The sequence below is a fragment of the Plodia interpunctella genome, chromosome 17 (assembly GCF_027563975.2).
Source record: "Plodia interpunctella isolate USDA-ARS_2022_Savannah chromosome 17, ilPloInte3.2, whole genome shotgun sequence".
Taxonomy (NCBI): Eukaryota; Metazoa; Arthropoda; class Insecta; order Lepidoptera; family Pyralidae; genus Plodia; species Plodia interpunctella.
Genome location: NC_071310.1, coordinates 2,650,401 through 2,668,186, shown reverse-complemented (window position 1 = coordinate 2,668,186; position 17,786 = coordinate 2,650,401). Strand labels below are relative to the sequence as shown.

General features: G+C 37.2%; 2 protein-coding genes across 2 annotated transcripts; both read left to right on the top strand.

The window, feature by feature from the left end:
* The first annotated feature begins 215 nt into the window (after positions 1-215).
* On the top strand, positions 216-7,403 carry LOC128677255 (dihydrolipoyllysine-residue succinyltransferase component of 2-oxoglutarate dehydrogenase complex, mitochondrial-like). The gene is made up of 10 exons (XM_053757962.1): positions 216-349; positions 975-1,066; positions 2,169-2,294; positions 3,193-3,355; positions 3,706-3,891; positions 4,158-4,318; positions 4,706-4,864; positions 5,253-5,386; positions 5,792-5,949; positions 6,232-7,403. Exons 1-10 carry the CDS (start codon positions 323-325, stop codon positions 6,364-6,366), a joined length of 1,341 nt encoding a protein of 446 aa, XP_053613937.1. The 5' UTR covers positions 216-322; the 3' UTR covers positions 6,367-7,403.
* Positions 7,404-8,844: 1,441 nt separating this feature from the next.
* LOC128677069 (uncharacterized protein) lies at positions 8,845-17,066 on the top strand. The gene is made up of 7 exons (XM_053757653.2): positions 8,845-9,110; positions 9,357-13,164; positions 13,613-13,807; positions 14,420-14,539; positions 15,173-15,430; positions 16,017-16,205; positions 16,879-17,066. The coding sequence occupies exons 1-7, from the start codon at positions 8,986-8,988 to the stop codon at positions 16,954-16,956; spliced, it is 4,773 nt and encodes a 1,590-aa protein (XP_053613628.1). The 5' UTR covers positions 8,845-8,985; the 3' UTR covers positions 16,957-17,066.
* Positions 17,067-17,786: the final 720 nt, after the last annotated feature.

The following is a 17,786-nucleotide window of genomic DNA, read 5'->3' as shown; positions in this document are numbered from 1 at the left end:
TATACAATACGCCATCTATTATCCAATAGTAGAAGTTGTCAACTTCGCTATATACCTAATAATGTCTGGATTATTTTTATTTTGATCTTAACAAAGTTTCATATTTATATTCGATACCTTTATTACATAAGCTTAAAATAGACGTTTCCAAGAACAAATTAGTTGAAGACTTACTAGTTTTTCAATATGAAAACTTCGTGATAGATCTCTCAATTTTGGAAGAAGAAAACTGACTTCTGTCAATCATGAAATATGAATAATTTTGCTATGCTTTTAGTAGGTTATTGTTTACAATCACGGTTTATATAAATTCTGTCTTGAAATGTTAAGAAGGAAGATATCACGTATTGTAAGTATTTAATGTTACGGCTGTCACATACCTACTATCAACTAGCTTTGACGAACTCTGACGCGAATCAGTGTGCAGTACATTGCGTCGTTTTAGTGTGAACTTTGGTATTACGCAAGGAAACTCCAGCGAAGTATGCAGAGTCCTTACGATACGGCGAAAATTTTCACCGATATTTTTGATTGTTATTAGGATAGATCATAAATCATATCACATAAATTAACGCGTACATTGCGTACTTTGTATGAGAGCTTTTATTTACCGCAAGGAAAAACCAACAATCTACGTCGAAAGCACCAAAGTTTGACCAACTGTTTTCCGTTAGATAGTGTATTGCTGGCGTTAGTACTTTTTACATATGTTCTTTAATGTAAGTAGCTTAAATCTAATTAACTTTTCCTTCAGCAGAACCTATAATGAGAAATAAATGTGTGTGAAATGAGAATTTACACTGTATTCCCTCTTTCGCCTCTGTACTTTTGTTGTCCTGTCACTGTTTACCCTAAACCACGGTATCAATTTAGATGCGGCTGGCAATGTTGTGTTATTTGTTTTTAATCTTTTTAGGGTTAATCTATTCTTATTTGAACAATAAAAACTATTATATATTTATATTTCATTTTAGATTATACCATACAGAACACTCACGCGATATGGCGGCGTTGGCAAATTCACTGTGCAGCGGATTGCGAAGACACCATGCTGTCTGGACATAAAGTAAGTATACAAATAAATTATAGTCTTAGAACTGGACGGGAATAGGAAATTTGAGATATTTTTCTACAACATGGAAAGTGAACGGGGTAAAAATTGTAGACGAGATAGCTAAATTATAATTTATTTTACTATTAGCACGGTAACAATAAAATGTAATGATGCAAATCTTTAACAATAAGATATTAATGCAACTTTAACATCCATAATTGAATGGCTTGACAGTAATAACTTAAAGATAAATCTTGACAAAACCAATATAATGCATTTTAGTCAAAGACCGCTTGATACGGAAAATTATTTAACAAAATTTCTAGGGCTAACTATTTTTTAAGATTCTAAATTAAACTGGAAAACCCATATAGATGGTCTTAGTAAAAGACTTAGTAGTTCGGCGTTTGTACTATTTAAACTCTCAAATTAATTAAACATAAAAGCGCTTCTTACAGCTTAGCATGGTTTAGTGGAATCAATACTTAGATATAGAATAATTTTTTGGGGCAATTCCACGGATAAGGATATAGCTTTTGAAATGCAAAAACGCTGTATTCGTGCAATGTTTAGACTCCAAACACAGACCATCAAAGCATTGATGGTTGTCAGGTGTTTTTTAAAGAACACAAAATTCTTATACTTCCGTCATTAACATATACTTGAGGTAGCAACATTTGTGAAAACCAATGCTCATTTATTCCCTCGTCTAGCTGATGTTGTATTGAGGAATCATCGAGATATCTATCGATTATGCATGCACCCATCAAAAACTGCTTTACTCGGTAATAGTATGTATGGCACCGAAAATTTACAACAAAATTCCAAATCAATATAATAGCTTAAATTTAAATCTATTTAAAAAGCAACTCAAGTCTTTATTAACTGATAAATGTTATTATACTTTAAATGATTTCTTTAATGATAGACTCGGATAGAATTTAGTGCTAGTATACATTATAATTCTTTTTTTTTGTTATTTGTAGTGGATAGCATGCTCCTCTTTATTTATTTATATTTGCATACCTATATTCGGTAAAACATGTAGGTTTATTTCATTTTGACATCAATTTGTATATTTGTACTCATGTTTTCTTTCTTTCTTATTCAACAGATGCGACACCAAGTTAGTTCCATCGCGATGGGTGTACCGACACATACACACAACACTTCGTCTTCATGGCATTGAGGTCGTTAAGGCTCCTAACTTTCCCGACTCTGTGAGCAGTGGAGACGTCAAGTACGATACCAATTTCTTTTTCTATTTAAGGACCTAGATGGCTATATGCAATTTGCAACAGAAGGCCTACCACGAAACATACAAACACATAGGTACCACGTTACTAACATCCACATGTTGTCTCTTTTTCACATATTGAGTACGCACCGTGTGAAAAAAAGAACGTGTGAACGCAATGACGTGACTACGTGTTTTATGTTTCATGGTAGCCCACCATGTGATATTCTAATGGTCATGCAGTCCTTCTTCAGAGTTCCCGTTACGAGAGAGTCATCATCATCATATCGAGTGTGTTATTACTAACACTGGTGTCAGATTTTATTCAAGTCGCCTAAAGGCATATAGTGGCAGGTAGTCGCATAGACACTGGGGAACTAAACTGTCAACCACATTGAGTTATCAACATGTTTCTCTGTTTGTTTGTAATATCTTTACTATACAAAGAACACGTGTTAAAAATACATAGGTAAAACAACAAGAAGTTAAATATACGAGGTATACAATCGCGAACTTAGATACCTATCCCAAGTACTCTTAAGAAACTCTTCCATTATTATTACGTTATTATTTATTTAATAAGCGAAGATATCTTTAATAACTAATAATAAATGAAGCATCCGCAACATGCTTCGTTGTATCATGAATATCTGTAACCTATTGTAAGCTTCGTCATTTTAAAAGAGTGTATCCGCAATACGCTTCGTCAAATTTATCACTATTGATTTGACTGATTCTTGATTTAAGATGATTGATTTCATTAACCAATGACATATGATTTTTTATAGACATTATCAGTTCTTTGTGTAATCTTTAAAATATTAATAAGCCTTATTAATTAATAATTTGTGTGTTGTAAAAAAAAAATAAAAGACCATGCTCTAGATATTTTAATTTCCAGATTAATAAAAGCCGAAGGTGACCCGGTCGCCATGGATGAAGTGGTGCTTGAGATCGAGACTGACAAAACAGCGCTGCCGGTCATGTCCCCGGGTCACGGGACCGTCGCCAAGTTCCTGGTCAAGAATGGGGAGTCCGTCAAATCGCAACAGCCTTTATTCGAGGTAAGATTTATTCCTTATTTTTATTCTGAAAAATTGAAGACTCAATATCTTATCTGATAGTCAGCTGATTGTAATTGCGTTTAGGAACTTTAACTGGGATGGCGAGTCCTTGTCCCAGTACTGCGGTAGGTAGTCGTTCAAGGTCATTAATATTTATTTAGGCTAATAATTGAATAAAGTCTGATTGATAGCAATAACACACTGAATAAGAAGTCAAAATCAATGCATTTAGACCTACACAGACACTTTTTCACGTCAAATTTTAAATAAGTAACCTGTGTCTCAAAAAGTAACTAGCATTTTGGAACGAACACTGTATTTTATTACTGTTATTTGTATTTAATATCCAGGTGAACGTGACTGGCGTGGCGCCTGCAGCACCAGCCAAAGCAGCCGCACCGGCGCCTGCGGCGGCACCGGCAGCAGCAGCGCCAGCCGCTGCGCCGGCTCCCGCCGCTGCCAAGCCCGTCGTCGCCGCAGCCAAGCCCGCTGCTGTGGCTATCGCCAAGGGGCCGGCCAAAGCAGCTGGACCCACTGTTAGTCGCTTAAAATTATATAGAACTAGGTACACCACGCCACGCCGACTGACATGAATTGGCGCAGAATAGGAAACAAAGAAACATTCTAATATCGGAAGCCAGTGTAGTTAGTAACTACGCCAAGGGGACACTCCCGTGGCGGTACCACGTGAGATCCCAGTTGTGCAAAGATGGTACTGGTGGTGTTACAGATAGTAACGAACATGGAACTTATATATATAGTTATCTAGGAGAAGAATTAATTACGACGTTTCTCTTTCCAGTTAGCAGCTCAGAAAATCGGTGATCCCACAAAGACAATCTCTGGGTCACGCACTGAGCATCCTGTGCCGATGAACAAGATGAGGAAACGAATCGCGGAGAGGCTCAAAGAGGCTCAGAATACCACTGCAATGTTGACCACCTTCAACGAGTGTGACATGAGGTTCTTATTAATATTTAATACACACAAAATCCAATGCCAAAAAAATATTATGTTTTTTGGATTCCGTACTTCTAAAGGTAAAAGCCCTTATAGATTCACTTCGTTGTATCTATCAAGACTGAAGACCTCTTTATTCAGGAACACTTCCTGTCCACCCAGGACATAAATTTTAAATTGAATGAATGTTATTCACGTAGCACGAAGCATGCTTCGTCAAAATATTCATACGGATGGGCCGTATAAATATCTGCAACATGCTTCGTAAATGTACATATTGATTGAAATGAATCCGCTATGCGCTTCGTTATACTTATTATGTAGGGATAATTTATATACTTATTCCTAGATGATTAATAAGTATTCTCAAATCATATCACTATTCCTCAGCAAACTGATGTCATTTCGGAAAGCGAATCTGGATGCCTTCACGAAGAAATACGGAGTGAAGTTATCATTCATGTCGCCGTTCCTAAAAGCATCTGCGAACGCGCTCATGGATCAACCAGTCATAAACGGAGTCATTATTGGGGAAGATATTGTATATAGGTGACTAACTACTTATTCCAAACAATATTGTAGGTGTCATTTAGTGAGGAATTTAAAGTGATTCTAACTTTGCGTCGTTTGATTTTCTTTGGTTCAGGGGGCATCATAGTTAGATGAAATCCTTAAGTATTCATATTGAGTATACTCCGTAAGTCTATCTTCATCATCATCTCAGCTTTTTTCTGCCCACTGCTGAGCATAGGCCCCACTTCTCGTGTATACCAGCTCCATACATGAAACGAACTCGGAGGCATTCCTGTACCTACAAGATTGCTAGCTTCTGATCTTTGTATCAATGCAAGGAAAAATCGGCAATGTACGTACGAATTCGGATTGGTAGTTTATTAGCATATGTGTTCTCTAAACTAGGCATAATATGTTTTCCCAGAGATTACGTAGACATTTCGGTGGCAGTGGCGACGCCCCGAGGTTTGGTGGTGCCAGTCCTTAGGAACGTGGAGTCCATGGACTACCCGAGAATCGAACTGGCTCTGAACGCGCTCGCAGAGAAAGCGAGATCTGGTAAGCATAAAACTGTGTACGGACTTAAGGCAGCTTCTGGCTGAGGCCGAGATATAGGCACAGCTCGCCGTATTGTCTCTGTATGCAGGTTGAGATGCATCAGAGGCAAACGGACGAGTTGCAATAATGACCATGATGGGTTTTCCCAGGTCCAACAATCAATTTACTTTAGATTACTTAAGTAGTAGTTTAACGGCCTGTTTACCACTTTCTGATATAATATCATACTGTAATCAGACAGATAATCTAACTGCTAGATAAATCTGCCTAAGTTATTTGCCAGTTAGCCCTGTTCAACACTTGTGAAACACAACTTTTTACGTATATCTCTTCGATATACTAAATTTAGGCATCAGAAAGTTTATCAGCAAGCTGTGTAACAGTTACAAAATCTATCTTCGTCAGGCAAGTTGACGCCGGCGGACATGCAAGGCGGGACATTCACGATAAGCAACGGCGGCGTGTTCGGCTCACTGCTGTCCATGCCCATCATCAACCTCCCGCAGTCCGCCATTTTGGGCATGCACGCGATATTCCAACGGCCGGTCGTCATTGGAGGCAAGGTATATGAATAATAACATATCTATATGCCATCAAATGATGGCAACATCTGGTGAAGCCATTGAAGTGGCTCGGTTCTGGCTAGAAAGGATTTAGTAGCCAATGGTGTAGCGTTTTCGGTTTTGCCATCGACACGCAAAGATGATGATTATACTTAATAATATAGTTTCGTCTAATTTAAGTTCCGGACTTCTCTATATTGTGGTGGATCTTGTATCTTTACCAGAGGCGAAAAGATTGTTTTCATAGACCTAGTTAAGTGTAATTACCTATCTTGTTTTCAGATTGAAATAAGACCAATGATGTATTTGGCGCTGTCATACGACCACAGACTAATTGATGGCCGCGAAGCAGTATTCTTCCTAAGGAAGGTGAAAGCAGGAGTAGAAGACCCTACATCCATCCTAGCGGGGATATAACCTCGCTACGTTACAGCCAAGGATAACGTCTAGTTATATTATTATATAGCTGTGCCACGCGACTTTGTTACCGTGGCAAATTTGCTGGATAACCTAGAGACTTCGTCATGAATGTTATTAGGTTGTTATCACGGACGATTTTTCAAAGCGGACCAGCAACCAGCACGTTCAGACCAATATACCTGTACCGCTTGATTGCACCATTACAAAAAAATATAAACAGATAGAGAAATATAAACAGCACAGTCAACAGAACATCAAGTTACCCTACATGAACCTCTATCATGGCGCGTTTGCAATGAATTTGGGTAGGTTGATGTGCTATGTTGACTGTACCTACTGATGAAACTCCCATAAAAAAGAAAATGTTTGTTAATGAAATAGAAAAATTTTGCATTTTTAAAATCGTAAAACTAAATTGAAAGTGTAACTACATAAGTACCAAAGTGGTTTTTATTAAGTTCTTTAGATAATTTCATCTGTCACATTTAATCTGCCCGAATTTTTGTGGGTTAAATAGCATTTTATTTATGTATAAACATCTTATTATATTTACGAACTTTTGGTTTTCATGTTCTATTTAAGTACTTACCTACCTAAGTTCTTTTTTAGTTAATTGATTATAAACTAAAAATGAACCTACTTTAATATCCGCGAACTAAATTATATTAAGCTACCCATCGATGTACCTACATGAAATGTTATAATAACGTAATGCGTAGTGTTTGAATTTTATTTTTCATTCTAAGTTTATGCAACTTAAAACCCGTATAAAAAAACTAAACTTTTTTTGTCGTTGTATAAAGAAGGCACGAAGTAATGACGTCATAACTTCGTGTAAGGAACAGGAGATACCGGATCAATATAAAAATATACTACCAACATTAGCACTCATTGCTACCTATCCCTGAAATAATACAAATTATAATTATTCTTACATATCTTTAACATTTGATAGTGCCTATCACATGCCCTAATGCAGTATTTGTTGTACATTTGTGTAAAATACATGTTTATTAATTATATATTTATATAAATTCTGTTTTTTTTTTTTTTGCCGCTTTGTACCGGCCCGTTACGACTAAATCCCGAAGTACGGCTAGACATACCTAGGTATTGCCGTGCCGGTCGCAAATTGCTATTTGGCTTAGGCTACACCTAGATATTAGCCCTTATCATTCCGGCTAGACCTAAATGCCCTGACGATACGTAGAATCTGGTTATAAAGTCTGATAGTCTAGAATAGATGGCGCTACTGTGCATAGAGTTAAAAACGAAAGTAATCATTTAATAGGGAGTACTACTGCACATTTATCCCGCCAGAGTACAGCACTGTATGTTAGGTACACAAAAGCTTTGCCGCCTTTTGCTATGTAGATTAAAACGTTTATTTAGAGTATTAATCCTTTCATTATGTAAGCATTCGTTTGTGAAAATATACAACAATGTAGCATATTCGCCAAAATATAATAATAATATAATGCCAAAATATGGAGAAAAATTGTTTTCCATAAGATAAAAAAACTTCGAAAACTATGAAATATGCCTCACGCTGTAAAATTTTCGAGCCAGTAAACGGTCGAAAGGAAGCTCGGAACACTTCACACGTGAAGACTTATTAAAATATAGACTTCATACAGGTAAGATCTTCAATCAAAATCAAGTTTATATCAGTTTATAACCACAGTTGACCAAATAAAGCAGAACATAACCTCTAAATATAATAGTGTTATTATTTTCAGAATAATCCACTAAATCCTTCCTTTTTCCTTTAAACTCTCACTACGATTGCGTAGAAGGTATTTTCGGTCGTAAACCTGCAACAATATCGAAATATGGCGCTTTTTTGGCAATATCCTCCATTGGCAATACCTTAGTTGTACCAGTAGCGCCATCTACGCTGAGCTTTGCGTAATATGCCCTATTATAACGATAAACCGTAGTTAACCCCAGGTAAATTTACTAAAAGGGAAACACCTAGGTGAACCACTTTAGTACATGGAATTAGTAGGTACTCAGTATCCTACCTACTCCGTACTAAGTATCTACTGATTCCATGCCTTGGTGTTACACGGGTCAGAAAGGAAACTGATGAATTAACGAAATTGACAAATCAGCGAAAATGACTACTGATCAACTAACTCCAATATTATAGCCATTTAAGACCTATTACAGAAAAAGCAAAGTTATGTATTGTAAGCTTCGGAAAGGAGTAGGTAGTTTCTTGCGTTCTTGTTTCAATCCCCAATATCTAGAAACAGAGAACTAATGTTTAGCTATAGCTGGTTGAGGCACAGAATAATAGGTTGAGGAGTTCCTTACAATAGGGTGGGTCGTCAAATTTTCGACACGATGATTGACCGACGACAGAATGGTTGTATTTACTTCATATGCTTGTGCAAAATAAAATTAGTATGGCAATATTCAGCTAATATAATGTCAAACATGACAAATGCCAAACAAATGGCCGCTATATTTTTGTTCCGCGCGACATCGGTCAAGCTTTGTTTTTATTCGATCTCTATTTTGGATTGAGAATCAGTGTAAATTGTGATCTGTAATCGAAATAAACATTGTACTCGTAGTGTTTCGCATGTATTATGAAATAGCCGTGACATCATGAGGCGAGGTCATTCAGGCATTGGTGGGTGGCGGAATGAAAATACTAGACATTTTAGGCCTAGAAGTGGCGGGCAGATGCATTATAGACCTCCACGAACTTTCGGTTTGCTCGACACACCAAGGTACACGTTTTTGTTACTTAAAAAACTTGACATCAGTGTCTTCAACATAATTACGCGCCGAATATTGATATTACTAGGTACTTACCTACTTACAAACAAATCGTGCTATAGCATTGTAAACTGTAATTTGATATGTGAAGTATCTTTGACTTGTGCTAAACAATCATATTTTATGCAAAAGCATGCTATACTTTCCAATTGCACTGATTCAATTTAAAATTTTAACATAACAAACGTAATTTCCAGATTCGCGCCACCTGGTTCGCGATTTAAAGAAATACCGCCATTCAATACTCGGCCCGAGACAAACTATCACACTTCTGAACACCATGACAGAAATAAATTCAGGATAAAGAACCTACCAAATCACCAAAGACTTGAACGGGACCATCATGGTCATAGAGGAAACTACCCCCATATTCCAAGACGACATGGTGACAGAACTAACTACTCTCAATATCAAGAAACAAGAAGTTTTCATGAAGATGTTCAATTGGAACCTTATCTTGTAAATAGTATGGGAGATGTTGACCATAGACAACTGATGACTACTCCCAAACCACGGGAGCCATTCAGACATCATAGAGTGCCAGATTGGTACAATGAAAACAAACGAAGCTATTATGATGAGGAAAAACAAAACAAATATAACAACAGACCTGACCTAGCCGAAAGTGGTAAATTGCCCACATCAGACTATATAGGACATAGACCACCCTCCTCTGATCATTATGGTGGAAACCCTGGTTCAGCTATTGATAATTCCAATAGTTTCAGCCGTTCAGTTGATGACACTGTTGATCTTGTTAGGAAACGCTTGCTGAATAGAAATGAACCTCAACATCATTCAGGAAACGAACCAATTGACCAAAATCAAGAACATCATGAGATCGGGGATCATGACAGCAGCTATCAAAACACTCGAGAGGCACCCACCAAGAAAAGGGTGCAAAGGCAAAAACAAAATGTGAAAAATAATTGTTACAAAATTAAAAACAAAATTGTACATCAATTATTTAAAATGGATAAAGACAAAATTCACAAACTGATGGACAACCCCAGTTCGTCTACAAAGTTTGAATATGCCATAAGCAGCTTAATTACTGAGTCTCAAAACAGTTTAAACAGACACCTTAGGTCTGTAGCTGAGAAGTCACTTACCACCTCTAGTGACTTCATAAATAATGATAACAACACTATTTACGAAGACACATTTATGAAACAAATGCAGTGTATTTTGGACCCACAGGACTCAGTGTTCCTTGAAGATATTAAGCCCTTGGTGATGCAGGAGCTGAGGAAGGTGCTTCAATTAGACAATTATGAACCACAACAGGAAAACACTGAGGATCAAAACGCTTACCTTGCTACAGATGATATGATGTATGATCATGCAGATAATTTTGACATTTATGATGAATATCCTTATGAAGAACATCACCCACAAAATTATGAGCTTCAAAATCCTGAAATAAGCCCTGAAAAAGATTATCCCGAACCTCTTTTTGAGAGGAGGCCGACAGGAGATCGTGGCCAGAGAAGTAAAAGCCAGGAAAGGAGATTTAGTATGGAACAGCGTCGTTTATCCAGATTAAGTGCAGAACAAAGATCAACTGAAAATATGTATTCTGCTTCTGATATATCTGACAGAGACAAACATCGGAGAAGTGTTGATAGAAAATCCCATGACGAACCTGTTTTATGTGAGCCATTGCCTATTTTTGACAGTAATGCTGAGCATTTTTCTGAAGAAGAAGATCCATTTGCTGATTTGGATAAACAATATCATGTGGCTGTTGACCATAATTTCATACAAGATTATAATGTCAGCCCCCAACAATCAATTACTAGCAATAGGTCAAAGTCACCTCCAAAGAATGAAATAGAAACTCCTGTCAAAACTTCAATGGATATCAAAACTGAAATTGATGCTCAATTGTTTAATATTGCCAAATCTCCACTAGAAATAATACCAAGTGTCAATGAAATCTACAAAGGCACACCTAAAAAGGACATTCAAATGAAACATGAATGCAATATTACACCTGTGAAAAAAACTGACAATGACACTCCAATAAAAAAGGAATTCATTACGCCAGTTAAAAATCATAATGAGGATACGATTTTGGATAGCCATATCAAACAAGCGAAAAGTTCACAAGAAAAGAAATTAGATCACAGAGTTGGGAACTCTGAAAATAATAGCAACCTGATGAAAAGGTCATCATCAGGCAGTTCACGCAAAAGATCACTAGACCAGCGACCGTCTCATCGAAAAGAAAAACGTAAAAAAAGTGAATCAAGTCAATCTGAGCCTAGCAAACAGATATTAAACAAAAATATAATAATAAATGTAAATGATTGTGCTTCTAAGAAAAATGAAAAATGTTCAGAGGCTGCTGCAAAATCTATTTTTAACTTATTTTTCTCAAAAGGAGAGCACAGTAAAGAGCCAGCAAAAGATACAAATAAAACAGAATCTGCAGACAAAAGTTACTCAGATAAATATGTGAAAAGAAAAGAGCAGAGTATTGTTTCAAAAGATGTTAAGCAAGGTGAGGCCAAGAAAAGACATCGTTCTGTTTCATCCAGTCATTCCAATGTAAGTCCTAAAGGTAATAGTACAAGCAGCAATAGTAGTAGTAACTTGCCCCAGATTAAATCAGATTCGAATAAAAACAAATTAAAGCACATAGACATGTTTACAGAGCAAACACGTAAAGTAAGTTTACATCAGTCGAACAGGAATACAGCTTTACCACCTATGACACCAGAGAAAGTTATTGAGGAGAATAAAGCCAATATACCCACAATCAAAGTTAAGAAAACAGTCTTTCCATCAACAAAGTTAATATCAAAAGAAACACAGACATTTGAAAGCAAGAAATGTATTTCTCGTTTTATCCAAACCGAAAGGAAGAAGTTATCAGTCAAAGCAATACAAACAGATCCTGTAACATTTGAGAAATCAGGGTCCAAGTCCACTGATACCTTTGAGAGAATGAAAGAGATTGATCTAGAAATACAAGTATTGCTGCAGGAGAAGTTTAAACTGTACAGTTCATTGGAAACTAAAGATCCAAACCAGACCTTAGGTATGACAGTTTTGAATGTGGTACCATTTGAAGAAGATAAAGAACAAGGCAGCCTAACTGAATCTGAAGATGCAATTGTTGCAGACTTCACCAGTATACCTGTGGAAGAACTTGAACAAATTGCACTTGAAACTGTAGATGATGATGATGCATTTGAAACTCGTAAGAGTAAAAAGAGTCAACGCCAAAAAGTATTGGAGCGAGAGAGGACGACGTCAAGGAGTCCATCAAAAAGCAGCAAGAAAGGAAAAGGTCCTAATATATCACTAATAGAGCAAATAATCACTGATGATAGACCTCTAGAAGATATAATATCTCTCGATGATTTGGAATGTTCTCCTGTTAAATCTAAAAGGAAATTGTCGAAACAGACAAAACCTAAGAAGAAGACTTCTAATAAAAAGAGGAGTAAGCAAACAAAAGCAATGTACAATACAATCAAACATGGATACAATTTGAAGGAATGTTGTGTGATCTTACACAGAGATGATATTGAAAATTATTATCAAAATAAAAGAGAGCAATCAGACTTAGTTTTCACAAAGCTGCCGGATGAACCAGCAGTTATTGTGGAGACGATTCCAGTATTCGCCGATACAGAAATAGAATCCATGTATTCTGTGCCAGAAAGGGAAGAAACTATTCAGGAGACCATTGTCAATGACGATTCTGTTAATGTGAATGACATTCATTTTGATATGTTAGATGTGTCTGAGGATATTGTCATTGGAGATGTTTATGATGTGAAATCTAATGACAAAGATGTAGGAGGGAGGATGGATATGTCTGTTAGTGAGGAGATAATATTGGACAATAGTCAGTCGTCCGAGGATGTAGCGCAAGCGGAGGCAGCACAGCCGGACAGTCAATGCAAAATGTATGATTTCTCAACTGATGAAAACCTTCGTCGAGACGCTCACATGGTAACTTCGAATCCTGATGCTGTCCTCGCTTTGGAGGTGAGAGAATATACAATTATTGTATTTAGTTATGGATTATATTTTGTACCCAGTCGATTAGACAATTGTAACCAATTTTTAAAGATAAATAAATTAAATCATATTTATAAAGAGACTAGATATTGCCCGGGGCTTCGCCCCTGTGGGAATTTTGAGATTAAATATAGCTTATAGCTATCTTGGACAATGTACCTTGACAATGCTGAAAGAATTTTTTAAATCGGTTCGATAGTTTCGGAGATTACCCGCCTCAAACATACAAACTCACAAACACTTACCTCTTTATAATAATTAGTATAGATGAATAAATGCGGTTCGGCTTCGTGTTATTCACGACGGCAGCGCTCATATCTAATGGTTACCTAGTTATTACTTATGATTCTTCAATAAATATTGTAATAAAGAGTTCATCTATCTATTCACGATATCTATACACATCCTGTTCCAGTGTGTGGAAAACAACAATTTCCTGGCTGCGTGTCTGGACGGCAATGTATACCACTATAGCAGCGATGGGCAGCTGATCACCACGCTGCGCGGGTACAACCAGCCGGTCACATGCCTCAACATCGTAAGGGACAAGTACGGGACAACTGTGTATACCGGCTCGCTGGACTCGAGGATACGATACTATGATTTGGAGGTTAGTAATTTTTGCATACATAAGTATCACGTCTTGTGTCGTATGAGCTATTTATCACATTCTCACAAGCTATTTACACAATCACATTTTAGTAATTTTTCTAATTATTTTTTTTGACAATACTTATGCCAATACTAAATGTGTGTTAACCTACCCCAAAAGATACAATACCCCATAAGGTACATCATTACCTTACCTATGTTTAGTGCACCATACCCCTTACGCGGTAGACAGAGCCGTAACTTAAGAAAGTTGAAAGCCACAATGTAAATAATGTAAACTCACTTTTATGCAAATAAATAATTTGTCTTTGCCTTAGGTATAAATCGGGCATATTAATGTATATTAATTGATGCGATTGATCAAGAATTCTGACCGGCGTAGGCGTAAACATTTCGCAGCTCATTTATTTGTTTACTTGCATTTTGTTTTAGCGTTTTGTCTGTCTATTTGAAATATTTAGGTACATAATTCCAATGATTCTAGTCTTATCAATAATGCATGCGAATGTACGATTTCAGCGCCCCCTGTTCCTAGCCTGCAGCCTCATTAGCCCAAGGGTTAATCAGGCCCTGTGGTTATATTATGGTGAATGTGTCACATTGTTTGCAGTCAGGCATGGAGAAGGGCCCGGAGTGCAACGTGCTGAGCCCCATACAGTCCATGGACCGCGCCTGGGACACCGTGTTCGTCGGCACCAGGACTGGCTTCGTGCTGCAATTTGAGTGCAAGGTCTGTTATTATATTACTAGCATATAATGACAGACCTTGCACTCAAATACAATAGTTTACTTTCTTTCCCAAAAGAATCCAAGTGTTTAGGTACCACTTTTTTGTTATATAGGTAGTAGGTACATCTCATCCCAAACAATGTTATAAATGTGAAAGTAAGTTTGTTTGTTACCTCTTCACGCATTACCGATTGTCATGAAATTTGGTACACGGCTTGAAAATTACCTTATTTTTATCCCAAAATTCTCACGGAAGCGAAACCCCGGGGCGCAGCTAGTTTTAATATATATATATATATATATATATATATATATATATATATATATATATATATATATATATATATATATATATATAATACTAACTTCCCTGGGGAATTCCGGGATAAAAGGTACCCTATGTGCTATTACAGGTTATATTCTACCCGTGTGCCAAATTTCATAACACTCCGTCCAGTAGATGAAGAAGAGGTAACAAACAAACAAGCTTACTTTCGCGTTTATAATATTAGTTGAGATGGGATGTACAGTAGATTTTGCGTGAAAGAGTAACGAACAACATACACACATCCTCACAAACTTTCTCATTTATAATATCAGTGGGATAGTAATTTTTCACATTTGCCCATTTCAGAATAATATGCTAATACCAGTGAGCACTGTGAAATTCTCAGAGCAGTCGATCCTAGCTCTGAGAGCGATGAAGGAGGGCCCTCGCAAGGTGCTGCTGGTGGCAGCGCGCGCGGAGGATGTCACAGTCCGGGACGCCCAGACTGGCCTTCTGCTGCGGACTCTCAGCGGGCCCAAGATGACCGTCTACAGCTTGCTGTATGAGGACGGGAAGGTGTATTGCGGGACCAGCAGCCATCAGATACATGTCTTTGATTATGCTGTAAGTGTGTTGTTAGTTATTTAAGCAGTAGATTGAAGCTTGTGAGAAATTACTATTTAATATAAAAAACTGATGTGAAAAACTGTGAATGTCTAATTTCTGCATAAATTATTTGAATTTGGATTTATTTTGCAATATCTTGTATTAATGTATTCGCGGTTATATTCACACCTTACGTTTACGCGATGGCATGGTTGGTGTCATCAAAGTAATAAGTGGCATGTGGTTGCACTCTAGTGCAACCACATGCCACTTATTACTTTGTCAAAATGTTGATACAGTAAAATAATGCGTGAATAATAGATATTTGTTAGACAAAATTAAAATATCTATAATTATATTATTATATTTGAACGCCTGAACTGATTTTAGCTAAAACATATCTGAGAACCACTGCATAAATTTAGCTACTTATCAAATAAAAAAAAACGCATCCAAAGCTGTTTACCCGGTTCTAATATTTCCTTTTTATATAGGATTTGTTAGAATCATAACTTAAGTTTGTTTAGTTTTATCCTATTTAATATTTATTAGTATATTTATAGTTATCATAATCTATAAATTCTTGTATACATTTGATTAACAGAGCAGCAGCCACGTGGCGACTCACTCGGGCGGTAAGGGGGTAGTCTGTCTGCGCGCGAGCGGCGGCCTATTGTTTGCTGGCTGCTACGACGGCTGCGTCTACGTCTACAGGGAAGGCGAGCCTCGTCCGCTGGCGCAGCTACGAGGCCCCGGCGTCATGTTGCTGTCCCTCGCCATCGTTGGCAGCAAGGTCGGTGCTCCCTTTCTAACGTCGTAGCTTGTAGGCTATGTGCTACGACTGGGCTACGGGTAGAGAGCGATCTGCGCCCGCTGGTGCAGCTATGACGCTCTTGTGTTATGTTGCTATCAGTTAGCAGCGGGTGGTTGCTCCAATTCTAACGTCGTAGCTTGTAAACACGCGTGCTACGACAGTCTTACGTGTCTGCGTATAGAGAGAGTGAACCGCCTGCCCAGCCCGCTGACGTAGCTACGAGGCTCCGATGTTATGTTGCTATCCCTTGATATCCTTGGCAGAAAAGTCGGTGCTCTGTTTTTAATATCGTAACTTAGAACCCCTTTTGGTACATTTACCAAGACAACGAAACGTAAAAAAAAATTAAGTAGATGAAACAGTAGTGGGACAGAACAGATTAAAAAAAAGTAGATGAATCGTGAAGATAATAAACAAACTTCAGCATTTATAACCGCACTCACTTATTCACTTCACGTGTTCCCGGATACATTAGCGGCTATGACGCCATGAAGCCCAGGGTCAGCGTAAAAATAAACCTTAAAATTTTGAAGATTTGGCTATGATTGTACAACCGGCCGCCCGCCTTACGTTAACCCTCTTTGAGAATGCTATTGTTCCCTATCAGTTCTGTAAAATAAAACATTTTTAACAAAGAACTTTTTTGTTGCAGATCATAGCTGGCTACAAAGACAGAGGGCTGCACATATGGAAGATACCACTGGGCATACTGCAAGAGATGATTTTGTAAATACCTTGGGTTAGATTTAATCTCACCTACTGTTTAAAACATTAAATTAAAGAACACTAATTTTTTTTAGTATATACATTGTATATAATAAAAGAGTTTACCTAGTTGCATCTATTTTTTTCCTTTTTTCCTGGTGACATCCCATTTGCCATTTTATTTATAAAATGAATGTTTGAGAAACTTGCTGAATACAAACATATAGGGCAATTTTAGTATACATGAGGGTTTAGACCAGAGGTAAGCGCGCGGGACCCTTCTATGGTTTAGACATGGAATTAGTAGGTACTGAGTACTTATTAAATCCGTGGGTTTAGACTAGTTTAGACGATCAAACGGGAAAAAATTGTTTGGCTTATAGATTATCGATGATCAACGAAACAAAAAGAAAAAAAAAATACTTTATGCTGACAGGAACTAATTTATTATCTTATGTAATGCCAAGTCGTTGGGTGTGTTTTACTTATAGATTTAGTAAGTACTTCGTTATACCTCCGTACAACCTACTTATTCCATGGTTTTACTTTATTCCTATCATCTATAGTACAAACTTCCTCACGATGTTTTCTTACACCGGAAGCAAATTAGTGCCGATGAAAAATATTAGTAAGAACTGCATCAAGCTCCGTTGCGTGTTTTAAAAGAATAAAGGTTACATACAGACATACGCGGAAGCCGACTTGTGTTCTATACTACGTGTGAATGAAGTGATGATTTACTATTTTATGAGATGAATCCATACTACCTTTATAAAAATGTACTCTGTGGTAGTAACTACTAACTACGTATCTGTCTGTTTTACATGGACGTAGTTTTTTATATACCTATTCTAA